Source organism: Athene noctua, chromosome 2, assembly GCF_965140245.1.
Source record: "Athene noctua chromosome 2, bAthNoc1.hap1.1, whole genome shotgun sequence".
NCBI classification, from domain to species: Eukaryota; Metazoa; Chordata; class Aves; order Strigiformes; family Strigidae; genus Athene; species Athene noctua.
This window is the reverse complement of record NC_134038.1, coordinates 64,639,402-64,652,957: the sequence shown is the minus strand read 5'-3', so window position 1 is coordinate 64,652,957 and position 13,556 is coordinate 64,639,402. Positions and strand designations below refer to the sequence as shown.

The following is a 13,556-nucleotide window of genomic DNA, read 5'->3' as shown; positions in this document are numbered from 1 at the left end:
TGTCAGGCCTATCAGGAAATTAACTCATCATGCAGTGACAGCTGCTAATTTTTTCCCCTTACATGTCAGATGGATCGCCTGCTGAAGCTAATAATGAATCACCAATCCCTGATTAGAAGGTGCTTCCGAAACATATAACTGCCATCTGAGCTAACTTTTTTCTTCATATAAAATGATATCACCCTAGAGGAGTAGAAAACGAATTGTATTCTTCAACAAGATGGAACAGGGGTAGGCTGTTTAAGTGAGCTGTGTGCTATCTTAAATTATGGGCTAATATTGCACCGTAAAATAAGTAAAAACTTACAGCTCTTTTTTATTTTGTCAAATGAATGACCTTTTTTTCTGTTACCTAATCCTCTCACTAGAACTACCTTTGTTTCAAATTTCAGGAGTGTTTTTGTCTTCATCCTTCTCTCTTCTTTTTACTTATGTTTACAGCTTTTGTGCTCAGGAAGTCTACTGAGCAGGGAAAGTTGGGAAAAAGCCCCAGAAGTTGCTTTCTGAGGCCTGCGTCTGCCACAATGCCAGCTCCATGTACCACTCTGCCAGTAACTCCAACCCCATATCCTAATCCCTACGATTTTCTAAAGGGGACTCACCTGCATTTTCATCTTAGGTTCAGTTCAGGGATAGCCCAAGGCACAAGAACTTCCACACACAGAGATTCCTACAGCGATGATACAAGCTGAATCCACTGCCCACAAAGATCACAATTATATTTCTTCCAGGACCTCACAGCTAACATTTCTGATGTTAGAGCAGCATTTATAAATGACAGCAGTGCTTGCAGCACTATGCACAATCCACATGTGCAAACCTTAGCGCATCAACTATTGGCTCTGGCTCGTCTCACTTCCACAGCGATGTGCAGCTGGTAGTCAGGCAGAATGGTATGTAGCTGTGGGCACTTTGCGTTGTGTTGGGTTCTTTCTGTTTTGTTTTTGTTATAGGAAATATTTCTCTAAACATAGTTTTCAGCTATCTCTTATCTCCAATTTCTCTCCAAAGATAGAGCCTGAATTCAGGGGCCAGGAGACACTGCCTCAGGAGGTGTATATCTGATTCTTAAGAAATGGAGGATGAAACTGCTTGCCAGAAACATCTCTTCTTCCTTTGGCTTTGTTTCCATTTAGGGTTTTTTTTGTTCACTTTTGGTTGTTGTTGGTTTTGGTTTTTTTTCCTCCCCTTGCCTAGTAGTAGTTCAGCACTTCCTAAGAACTTACCTGTTTACTTACCTGTTTGGCATCATCTCAGTATGATTCAACTTTGTTAATGCTTATTCAGAATGGGTAACAAAGAAGAAATTAAGTCAATGTCTCTGGCAGTCAGAACATCAGAAGATAACCGACTGACGCAGGAATACTGCACTCTCAAACCACTTCCATTACAGCACACCCCTTGACTTTCTTTGGGAGACAGGCAGCTGAAGTCGTTCAAACTAAACAGCAAAACACACTTTTTGGTGTGAATGGCTGCCTGGGCTATACATCTTCCCAGATTCATGGCACAAGCTCTTCTGCCACGCTCTGACGGTGGATGCTACCTGTGGCAAAGGGCTCCTGCAGCCCCTGGGCCTGCTCCCCGACATGCCCCAGGTGCCCTGCCAGCACCGTGCGTGGCCATCCTGGGGGGTCAGGCCCTCCTCAGGTGCTGCTCCCCCCTGAGCGCCTGCCTCTGCTGCCGCCTTCCCCGCTCCCCAGGGCAGAGGGCAGGGGAAAGAAAGCTTGGCAGATCTGTGGAGTGAGCCAGCTAACCTCCAACCAGTTTAGGATACAGCACAGCGCCAGTAGCTCAGGCATGGGAGGAAGATGTGCCAGAGATGAGTTTCCTAAGCCCTGGGAGAGATCTGCCGTAGCCTCAACTTTCAGTGTACAGCAGAGAGTATTTTAGCATAGGGTTGAGATGTTGAGATGGTGCATGGGGTCCTTAAGCTGGCTGTCTGCACAGGAATGAGCGTCACCCTTGATTTCTAATGTTACATTTGTAGGGCTCTAATAAGTTAACTTTAAAGTGCACATTAAAAACGAAGGAAAAAAAAAAAAGCCCTAGAAAAATATTAGCTCTCCTGATCAGGCTGCACTCAGAGAGAAGTATCGTTAACCTGAGCTTCCAGGTAATTACAGCACACAGTAGGTTAGTGAATCCTTTCCAATGCTCTCAAGCACAGGAACACCTACCACTGTTTTTTTTTAATGCAAAGGTCTGCTCTTTTCATTGTGCATACAATGTGATTGCTGGTTTGACACTGCAGGCTACACTGGTTTTATGAAGGATTAAATGCCACCTGAGACATATTTATCCTAAATAAATCACAAATGGTAAACTGCAGCATGTCAGTGTCAACACCCTGTACTGCAGCAGAAAGGTTAGCCATACAGGACTAAGCACAGCAAAGAATTAGCATCCAAGCTGCAAGACCACAGGGCTACAGTTAACAGGAGAAATGATCAAGAAGAAATATTTCCACTGAAAAACATTCCGTTTTTTGAACATCTGTGAGAGTCTTGCAGAGGGCCATCATTTTGTAAAGGTCACCTTTTTCCTGATAACAAACGGGAGTTGATCCTGTCACTGTTTGCTGAAGACAGTATTTAAGAGTAAGTGAACAGCCTGTCATTTTTAAGAAAGATGAGCAAGTCAAACTCGGCTAATTATGAATCTCGATGTCTAACTTGAAATTTACTTTTTTGGGGGTTTGACAAAGACACAACCTTAATTCCTGGAAAATAATAAAATTTAAAAAAATAATAATGAAAAGAGATGAAAAGACAGCAGGATCTTATAGCCCCAGAATGAAGCACCTTTTCTAAGCTCTATCAGAAAATACATTTTTAAACAGTTGCTTCAGGAAGGAACTATTGTTTTACCTCACCCAACTTTCTTACAGTTGATAATTTTAAGATATTAAACATGATAGGAAACCCAGTTATCTCTAGAGTCAGCATGGCTTATACCCTAAACACTTACACAATTATATTAAGCATGCATGAGGCACACTTCAGAAATTAGATTCTTTTATCTTTATCTATCTAGCGAGCTAGAGAAAGGAAAAGAGAAAATGCACAGACAAAACAGATAGCATTCGTTTGCTCCTGCTGAATGCCAGTTCTGTTTATTGCTTAATATTAAAAATCATGATGCTTCATTTTAATGCTAACATTTTATTTGAAAGACAAAAAAAAATAATCCCCAAACCTTGCCAGTTTATATTTTACATTTTTTTTAAAGAAACAAAAGCAGTTGTATCATGAAACAAATCTTTTCAACATGAACTTGCATTGACCAATTGCAGTATATCCACAAGTAAATAACTGACATTCTGGACTAAGCAAGAAATACAAGGTCACCGTTTTTTTGTTTTTTTTTTTTTTTTTCCTACTTGTTAATGTCAATGTCAGAATTTTCTTTAAAAAAACCCATAACATTTCAGAAGTCTCTCACAAAATGAACTGCAAAATGGTATTTATATGAAGCGCTATTTATAAGAAAAGCAAAACACTGACAGTGACAATATTTTTTTTCAAAAAATGCACATTTCTTATGTAGGACTCTCATCTAAAATTAAGTGGAAGTTACAGGCATCAAGATCTTCTTCCTGAATATGTATAATCAAGAATTTTCTGAAGTGTAGCTTTTTTGAGCTCTTCTTTCAGGAAAGTCCTATGTCATACCATGAAAGAGTAAGCTACTATGAAAAATTTGATTTCAGATGCAAAAAATACTTATTTTGATAATATATTTTGAGCCAGAGATATTTTAAAGTAAGATTCTAGAAAGCAAAATGTCACCCGCTCTTCTTTAAGATGAAGAAGAGCACTGATTACAATATGTAAGCTTACCTGTTCACCTTGTTATGGTGGGTTTTGTATTTTTTGCTTATTTATCTGTTCACAAAATGTTCATGTAAGTGGAATTACTTTACTCCTGTGATTGTGTTAGACAAAAATGACAAGACGGCAGGGAATGACCTTGAGATGAAACAACATTTAAAAAAAAAACAACAAAGAAAGCAGTGAACAGAACAATACCTACCTTTTTTTTTTTTTTTTTTTTTTTTTTTTTGGGGGGGGGGGAAGCTCCCCAATTCTCGATTGTACCCTAATATGCTTGTTTTATAATAATCCCATATAATAATTCTTTGCGCTATTGTAACAAGACTGTACTATCTTTTTCAGTGAACTCCTCCTAGTAGCTGACCTTCACCTCCCACAGGGTGCTTATTTGTTACGTGGTGAGGAGGATGTTGTATTGAGAAGGTTTTACAGAAAATGTTCCAGGAACACAGTGCTGTCACGGATCTGATAATTTCCAGCTTTGCCCTGCATCAGGCCTAGGAGATGAAGCTCTTCATGCTTCTTGTACTTTGTTATCATCTCTCTGGCCTTGAATTACTTGTGAGCCACCCTCTGCATAAATGACCATACTTGTTAACTGTTCTGCTCTATCAGGGGATACAGCTTCTGTTTTTATAGCAGTACCAGCCTGCAAAATCTCTTGAGACCCAGCTGTCTCTATCACAGCATGTGAGTACACACCAGGCTCATCCTGCACGCCTGGTGGCAATTCTGTGACGATGTAGTGAGTTGCACCTTCAGCGAAGTCACCATCAGAATCCTGAACCATGGCTTGAGCTATTTCTTCTGTAACAATAATCTGCGATATTTCCCCATCTGACTCAACTAAATCCATGTGCTCGCTTTGGACACTGAGCGCGTGGCTACCAGCTTCCTGCATAATTATCTGGGAGCCTTCTCTAGCTACCATATGCACAGTCCCTTCCTCATTTACAATGACCTGAGTGACACCTTCTTTCATCAGCTGGTCGGCTGCAGCCGTATCACATACAGCAAACTGTAATACTCCTTGGACCATTTTCTTGAAGGCAGCCTGAGCTCTCTCCTGAGATGCAATTATAGCCGATGGGTGCATGACCCGCGTCACTACTTCCATAGGTTTGGTATCTCCCTGAGTCTCTTGAACTTCATGGAACATTTGTATTTCTTGTCCCTCTGCATCCCTAGGAACGCTGGGTGTCTCTGGGTTTGGCATTTGCAGGAAATCTTTGTGACTAGACCTGCATCTGTCAAGGAGTCCAGATTTGTTTTCCACTTCACCTAGCTCTGTTACAGCACAAAGCAGGGCATCTAATGCCGAGGCAGAGTCTGGAGGATGGACTGAAGCTTCAGAAGTATCTAAAACTTCGTGTCGCATTATCTGCTGCAGTACAGTGCCACTGGAGTCAGGAACTGTGTCTATTCGAACGGCCTCTTCCATATCAGTTCCTGTTCCTCCAACCACTACCACCTGTGTTGCACCATCTGCTAAATGCTCAGTAAGTATCTGCCCTGGAACCACACTACTCATGTGTGAGCCATTTTGATTTGTAGCTATGACTTGCCCATCTTCTGTAATATGGACCACCCTGGCCATCTGACCAGCCATCGCTAGAGTCTGAAGGGTAGCCGCTGCTGTTTCTTCCACAGAGGCATCAATTGCAAAGTCACCATCGTATCCTTGAATAATAATAACTTGCTGAACTTCCTCAGGTGATTGTGGCTGTCTTCTACCGCCCCGGAAGACCTTCTCTTTAACTGGAGAAACCTCTCCCAGTGCTGCTGCAGTAAAAGGACTTGTAGTTTCCACAAAGGTTGCTCCTTGCCCCTTCAGTCGGCACTCATAGGACTTGGACACAATGCCTGCAAGATAAAATATGCTGTTAATGTGGTATCATGGCAAATATCAGTTCATTACTTTAACAAATTGTAGCTTAAATGGAAAAAAAGTCCTTGACAATTTTTAGATTTCACTGGCAGAAAACACAGATAAAATGAGCAAGCGAACAAAAACAATTTGCATGTTTTCCAAATAACATATTTACAGGTTGAAATAATTGCTGAGTTTAACAATTCTGCAGCCTATTAACAATTTAAATGTGTTTTTAAAAATATGCTGTATAACAAAGCCCAGATAAATACAGTATACAGTTAAAAGCCATTAACACATCTTTTATAGAAGATCCTATCGGTGATATTTCAGTACTTCAGTAATGAATTTTAGGATCATATATTACATTAAACATATCTGGGTGTGAAAAACTGTGGCTGATCTTCTTAATACCCTGCTTTTGTTGGCGAGGTAATTGCCATGCTGTCATTTTGATGCCATTGTCTTCCCCTTCATTTCCCACCTAGCATCTTCTCCAGCACACCTGACTGACTCAGTCACTAGCCTAGTTACCTGGAGAAAACACTCTGTAGTTTTCTTACCCTAGGCAGGATATTCTATAAAATATCATCCACAGAAACCTCAATTACCCTTCTTAATTATTTCTACATGAAATCAATTAACAAATTAAAATACCTGCAACCTCCACATTCCAACTGCTTGCTCTGCCATTGAAGGTTTCCTTCTCAGTTCGCATCAGTAACAGTAAAGCTTCAGCAAAGCAAATGATGCCCACAACTGCACGAAGTCAAGCCCACCATTCTCAAAGCACAGCCTCGGGGCTGCCTCGGGCATTTTTGGGAAGACATAACTGAGAGCACCCTGTGACCAGCTTTGTGGATGTCTGTGTCAGAACAGCTGTAGCACTTGCTGTGTCCCCATGGCAGTGCCATGCTGAAGTACCCCTGCAGCTCCTGCAGGTGCCGGGGAGCAAGCTTTAGGCCACAACCGGTGCACACCAAGAGAAGAGGGGGTTCCAAACACTGAGAATGAGCTGAGGGTCCAATGCCAGATGGGCCTTGGGAAGGCTGATGCAGTCCATGCTGCTGAGACTACCTACACCCACACTCTAGTTTAAATTCACCTACACAAACTGAAATCCTATCTCTGGAATAACAGGTGTAGCATCTTTTCACTAGCACACAAAGATATGCCATTGCTTGTTTGGGATAAAGCAAGCAAGAAAAAAAGAGACTCATGGAATTTCAGGCTAGCACTGTACTTTGCAAGACACCAAGACACTTCTAATGAACAACATGCTCCGCTGAAATCAAGAGGCCAAGAAAATGATACTAAACTGATCTAAGGGGGCTCTTTTACCCAAAGCATAGAGACATGAGGCCCTGGATCCCACAGAGAACTAAACTGGGCTCTAAAATCCAGAGACTCATTTGCTTAAAAGTAAGTTCACACTTAGGAGCTGTGTTACTCTGAGACCGAATACTTGGCATCCTGCAGCCTCTAGCAAGTTAATATACTAAAGTGCATATCAAGCTACTATTCCAAGATAACACCAATGCTTTAAAAGACTGAGCTCTTGCTGCCTGCCATCCATCTATCTATCTATCTATCTGTCTGTCTATCTATCTATCTATCTATCTATTTCTTTTTGTTGCAAAGCTTCTGGTGGAGAACTGTACTGTGAAGCACAAGCAGTAATTTTGTTAAGCTGAACGGCTGCAAATCACCTTCACAATTCTGAACTGATGTTATACAACTTTCTCCATCTTAGTTTGCAAGGCAGGCTATCTTTGGAAAAGAAAATTAACAATTTAAACCATTAGAGTGTTTCCAAGTGATGCTGCATGATAAATCTGGCACATGCAATTGAAGTACATTTTGTCAGGCATAAGCAAGAAGGAAGCTTACTGTGGTACGACTGGTTCTTATCCCCACTTTTCTTGTGCTCTCTGTAGGCACTGACATTCACAAGACCCCCCAAAGAGCAGAAAAATAGGAAGGGGAAATCAACATAAAATGACAATTATCTTAGCTCCTCCACATTTTATAATAGAGTAGAAGTAATTAATTCTCTCAGGAATCTTGCTTTGTTGACATGATAAAAGAGGAGCCTGGCAGTGATGTGGCACAAAATCAAAATAACTCTACAAATCATGCATTTTCCAGTGGATTTCAAAATCAAAATAACTCTACGATCATAATTTTCACACACGCACAGCAAAATCATGACATCTTTCCCCTAAGATCACGATAATTTATGTATGGGACACAGCACTGGGGCGAAGTTCTGGTCTGGGGAAGGGAAAGAAGAAGGAAATTCATCCTGTTTTCATCTCCTCAAATAAATGCTGTACCCATGAATCTATGCAACTCCAGTCTTTACTGTGCAATTGAATGGGAAGTCTCCTGGGTGAAGAGCTATCCGGTGAATCCCTCGCAGCACTGATAATTATGCCATTCTGACTGCTTACTTAATCTATTTGAATCCAGAGGTGAGTTAAGCCACTTCCTGACCATTAAAGTAAACTACATGGGTAAATACTGCTGTCACTAAGGGGTGTGATGAAGCTTAACTACACCAACATCTTAACCTCAGCTCAGTGCAACCCCAGCTATTCCATCACAGTTCATAAATGCAATTGCAGGTCCATCTTTTGATTCAGCAATTTAATAACTTCGAGTGCTGTCAGTACTGCTTTGAAAAATGGCTCCTATAAAATGTAACAGCCTCAATCAGATTGTAAAAGATTCACCCACTGAAGATTCTTCCATTTCAACTATAATGAATTAATGTTGAGCTGTGTAGAAGTTCAAGTGTCATTTAAACTAATGTGAATCTACTGTAACTTTAAATTTTAACTGGACTATGACCAAGAATTTACTGGGAATATCAACTTCAATTTTAGTGATTTTTCATGGTAAATATGAATTGCAGATTTTACTGGTTTTCTTTTGCTTTAACAGTGAAAAGGCGAGTAGGGAAGATATTTAGAAAACAACATATTTTGAGGTTTAGCTGCTATTTTGACTTTGGAACATTGCATTTCTATAACGGAGCACTGCTATCCAACACAACATTTGTAGGAATTTTTGGGTATTTAAGGAACATGTCACATTATTGGACTATATGTGGCAACAAATCACGTTGTCCTAAAACCAGCCTGCCTCTTGCCCCCTCTTAAAAATGGGTATAGAGAAGGGGTAAGTGTTGGGTGACATGGCAAACACAAGCTGCAATACAAGCCCACATTAATATTAGGAAAAGTGGACTTGTTGCTGAATGCATGTCATTGCAAATTAAAAAGATACACAAATAGGCATTAAAATGACAAAATATAATGATATGAGAGCTCATATTCAGACAAATTCTAAAGAGGTGTTTCATATCTAGGGGTGCAATGATCACAGATTTGGTTTCTTTCCAAGAAGTCTGTCATTTCAGCAGAGCCATTATTTATCAGTTGGAGTCCTGAGCGACTGTTAGTTTTTTATTTGAAAATGTCAGGATTTTTTAGACATTAAATCCATATTTGCAGGTTATTTTAATTCTCAGAGACCACAAACTCCCGAAACAGGGCCAAAAGAAATGCTTTGATGTTTAATGTGCTTCTGGGAAACTACAAATAGAGCTTAGTACCTTTTTCCCTCTCTTTTACTCAATACCTGAGTTTCTTTTGTGCGTCTCTTTTATTCTTTTGTTACTGTCATCATTTGTTCCCCACAGAATAAATACCTTATTCTTTTGTTAAGCTTACATTTAATTAAAATGTACAGGATTTGTGCAGTAAACTTGAATGAAACAAATAAAACAAGGGCCCCCTCTCTTGAAGGCATACGTTGTGAATGAAAAATGTCATTACAGACTAAAAAATTTTGCAGTAAACAGGGCCTACAGAGAGAAGTTTCCCCCGTAATGACATCCATAAAATACACAAATGGCACTTTTAGTACCATCCTGAATATGGCATTTTCTGTGCTCTACACACAATCTAAATGGTTTGATCATAGAGCATAATACTCCATTGGGTTTATAGAACAATCAATGTTCCATAAAATGATGTATTTATCCAATAGTAGGCTCAGCAGTTACTGGTGTATGACATTGTAGGACACTGGCTTTGTACTGTTCAGCAGCACACATGCTGGCTGTAAAACTTATCTAACACTACTTCAACAACTTCATCTCATCTGTGTCAAGTAATTTGTTGAAGCCTCAGCTTGGTTTAAAAAAACTTGTAATAAAAATTCATAGAATTTTCAGGAGAATGAAAGCTGATGACAATAGAAAGGTCACATTGTGGCGCCACTCGCAGGGTCGGGGGTCAGCCGCAGTTCTAAAACAGAAAGTAGATTTCATGCATCGTGTAGCAGATAAAGATGGCATTAAGGAGACTTGTCTCAGAAAGAAATGCGTAATGCGTTAGGAAAGTCTGGGCTAATATTATATGTAAAGCACCACTTTGCTCTCAGCCAGCAGCCTCTTTAGAATTCTAACCCTTCCCCAAAAGTTGTAGCAAGCGGCTGTGCATGGTGAGGCTAGGCTGAGGACATCCTTCACAAGGAGCACCTTTAGGACAAAGCAGTAAGTCATAAATGAAATAATCTATTACGACGACGGAAATGATCTGCATTTACGCAGCAAGTTTAAACCAGCTATTTTTCCTTTTCTGCAAAAGTTCTAAGAGGCCTGATTTATAGCACCCTATTCAGCAACACTTAATTTTTCATACTTTGGTGATTAGGTATGTTATTTATTGACACATGCGAATCTTTGGTATCTACTAAAATGCAATGAATGCAAATGCAAAGAAACATCTTTTCCTTCAATTAAATACAACATTCAAGGAATTTAAAAGATATGGAAAATGCGACTTATATTTGGCATCACTTGAATGAGCAACTGATTTTTTTCAATTTAAAAGTTACTGTCTACATGGCAGTACAATATTTTCAATGCTATGGCAAGTCCACCATTCAAATTCATTAAGAAACAATTTAGGCCTTGATCAAGCTCCAAGTTCCTGCTCCTTTTTATTTCTTTTTTTTTTTTTTTTTTTAATTAAATTATTTTCGTAATGATCTCTACTTTAATTAAGTGCAGTCTAAGAACTGTGGCATAATGTCATAACTTTGGGATTTCCTCGATTTCCAGAGGCCATACTGATAAGCCACATTTTTCAGATCTATGCTCCTTAACCACAGTAAAAATTATTCTTTCTCATTTGTAAGGTTTTTATGTGCAAGCAATGCATGGACCCGCATTTTCTAAACCAGATAGTTAAGCTACTAAATAAGAGGTTGTGAAGGCTCATTCACGTCTTCTGCTGAAGGACAGAAAAAAGGACGGGTCAAACCAAGAAATTAAATAAATCAGCAACCCAAAATGGCTATGTCGGAACTGTTATGTCCACAAAGGCAGCAAATGTTTGTAAAGCAGTACAAATAAGTATACCTACAGAGGACTTGACCAGCTCCCTAAGAGACAAAAAAAATACTCTGCCATTGACACAAAGTACGTAAACATCAAGAGATACAAATGCAGCAAGGTTTTTTTCCTTTCAGTATATTATTAATATTGTAAAAAGAAAATTAAGCAACAAAACCAGTTCCCAAATAATATTCATAGTTCATTTTATACTTAAAAATCCAGTAATGTCATGTTTCAATGCTGAAACTAAAAACATCCTTGGCTTCTAGCTTTGTCCTTAACCACTCAATCATGTTTAGAAACCTCAAGGTCTTCTAAGAATTGCTTGAATAAAGGATGAAGTTTCAACCTTTCAGGTATCTTAAACAAAGCAGCAGATGTCCTTTTAGCTTCCTTAAAATGTGAAAGGAATTTTTTTTTTTTTTCTTTTGAAAAAACAGACTGAAATTTCCTGCTTGTTATTTTTTACCTCCCACACCTTAGAGGACTATGACAACAGCAACAAAAAAAAAAAACAGAAGAAAAAACAACCACCAAAATAAATAGCTGAGCCATTCAGTTAGGGTTTTTAGGCAGTTTGCTTGGTTTGGTTTAGTTTCCCTCCAGTGTCCAATTAACCTCTGGGAAAAGGCCTTCTCTGTGAAAAATTTCAGTTTTCCCTTTTCCTGCACTCAAGGTCAAAAATGAGCACTATACAGCCCAGTGTTACGGAAGCTATGCAAATAAAAAAATATACATAACAAAATTCACACTGATCATGGCAAATATGTACAGCGTTAAGGTGCAGATTTTACACTGCCTAATCTGCACAGTAACTGATTTACTTGTAGACAGACCACTTTTCCTCTTTCCCTGCTTGCCACCATGCAGCCTTGTCTTCTCAACTCCTACGTGTGAGCAAAAACCTCACTGTGGCATATACAGCAGTTATCTATATGGGCAAGCAGCATTAGGAATGTATTTGGAGTATCTTAGCTAGCTCTTCCAGCACAATTTAGGAGCTGGAGATGAGGATAGCCAGCCTGGACATTTCTTGGCCGTCCAGCTTTAAAAGCTACTCTGGCTCTCAGATTGGGAACAACTGACATTGATGCTACATGGATGCACTTTTTCTGCTTTATCCCCTGTAGTGCTACTGGAAAGTGCATTTTTAGCACTTCTAAATCAGAATCGCAATTTCAAGAGGTACAGATCGTGCTTAGTCAAACCAGAGATTTCTGTTTCCTAGGCAGAGAGAACATGTAAGATAATATGAAAAATAATATGAATGCTAATATGAGAAAATCAGGGGAAAAACGCCCACAAGCTCTGCTCATAAGGAAAATGATGTGGATTTCTGAAATTGGTCTAGTCCCGGACAGTAACTGTTTTGTCAAAAAAAGCAAAAAACCCCTTTTGTCATTATTATCTCAGCAAGATTTTTTTTTTTTTTCCCCAATAATATATATGTATAGATCCTGGTCTTATAAACATTTATTTATCAAGAGTACTGCTTACTGCCATAGTTAGCCTCAATAGTCTCAAAGGGACTAAATATGGTAGCTTGCATTATGCATTGTGTTTGCATAATCAGGCTCTTGGGATTAACAATTCTGAAAGTGGCTAGCCTTCCCTAACATCTGATGTACGTATGTGCACTAAAGAGAACAGACACTTGTAAGGGATACCTAGAATAAAATATCATGTTATTAAACGATCAAGCAGAAATTATATTCTTCTGCATACCTATCAAACACAAGTATTGTGATTTCCTGTATTTATTTATTCTGATTTATGCACCCATTCAGTATAAAGGAGCACCTGTTCTTTGCTCGAGGGCATGTCTCAACCCATTTGAAAAGCTCAGCAGTTTTTTGGGGCAATGCTGGGTTATAACTAGAAATAGTAAGTTTCCCTAGTTCTTTTTGTTAGTTAAGATAGCAGAAACTACCATTTCCAATGTGATAGTCATATCTGTATTTCATTTATAAATTCAACTATGTTACAGTGTATACTCATATCTTTCCAGACTAAATTATGGGAAATAACCATTTGTCTTCATTGTAGACACTTTTGTATGTATGGTAGAAAACAAACCTCTATTCAATAACTGCACAGAGGCACCATTAAAATCAAATTTACAGTAAACAGAACCTGCAGCTGGGGTAAAACACTAACTGTTAGTATTTTAATTATCAGCGAAGCTTTCGGAGGTCTAACATCTGCTCATAGCCAAATGACAGCAGCTGCTTGTGTACACTTAAAACAATGTGAATTTCTTATATAAATATTAAAATGAATTGTGTGTTGTGTGTTCATTGTGGGTATATTCCTATTAAGCTGTTTAAGTATATAGGGTATTTTGAACTTCTTTCTTGTGGCAAATTTGTAAAGGGCTGACCTCTTCAAAAGAATGAGAGGCAAAGACAGCAAAAATTCTTGAGTCTGTAAATTGAAAATG

General features: G+C 39.0%; 1 protein-coding gene across 2 annotated transcripts in view; it reads right to left on the bottom strand.

The window, feature by feature from the left end:
* Positions 1–3,110: 3,110 nt before the first annotated feature.
* The window catches only part of ZNF407 (zinc finger protein 407), a 349,248-nt gene continuing 338,802 nt past the window's right edge, over positions 3,111–13,556 (bottom strand). For both annotated transcript variants that reach the window (XM_074899312.1, XM_074899311.1), the window contains exon 9: positions 3,111–5,699. In XM_074899312.1, the coding sequence (XP_074755413.1) occupies positions 4,351–5,699 (1,349 nt within the window). In that variant the 3' untranslated portion in view covers positions 3,111–4,350. The remainder of the gene's footprint in view (positions 5,700–13,556) is intronic.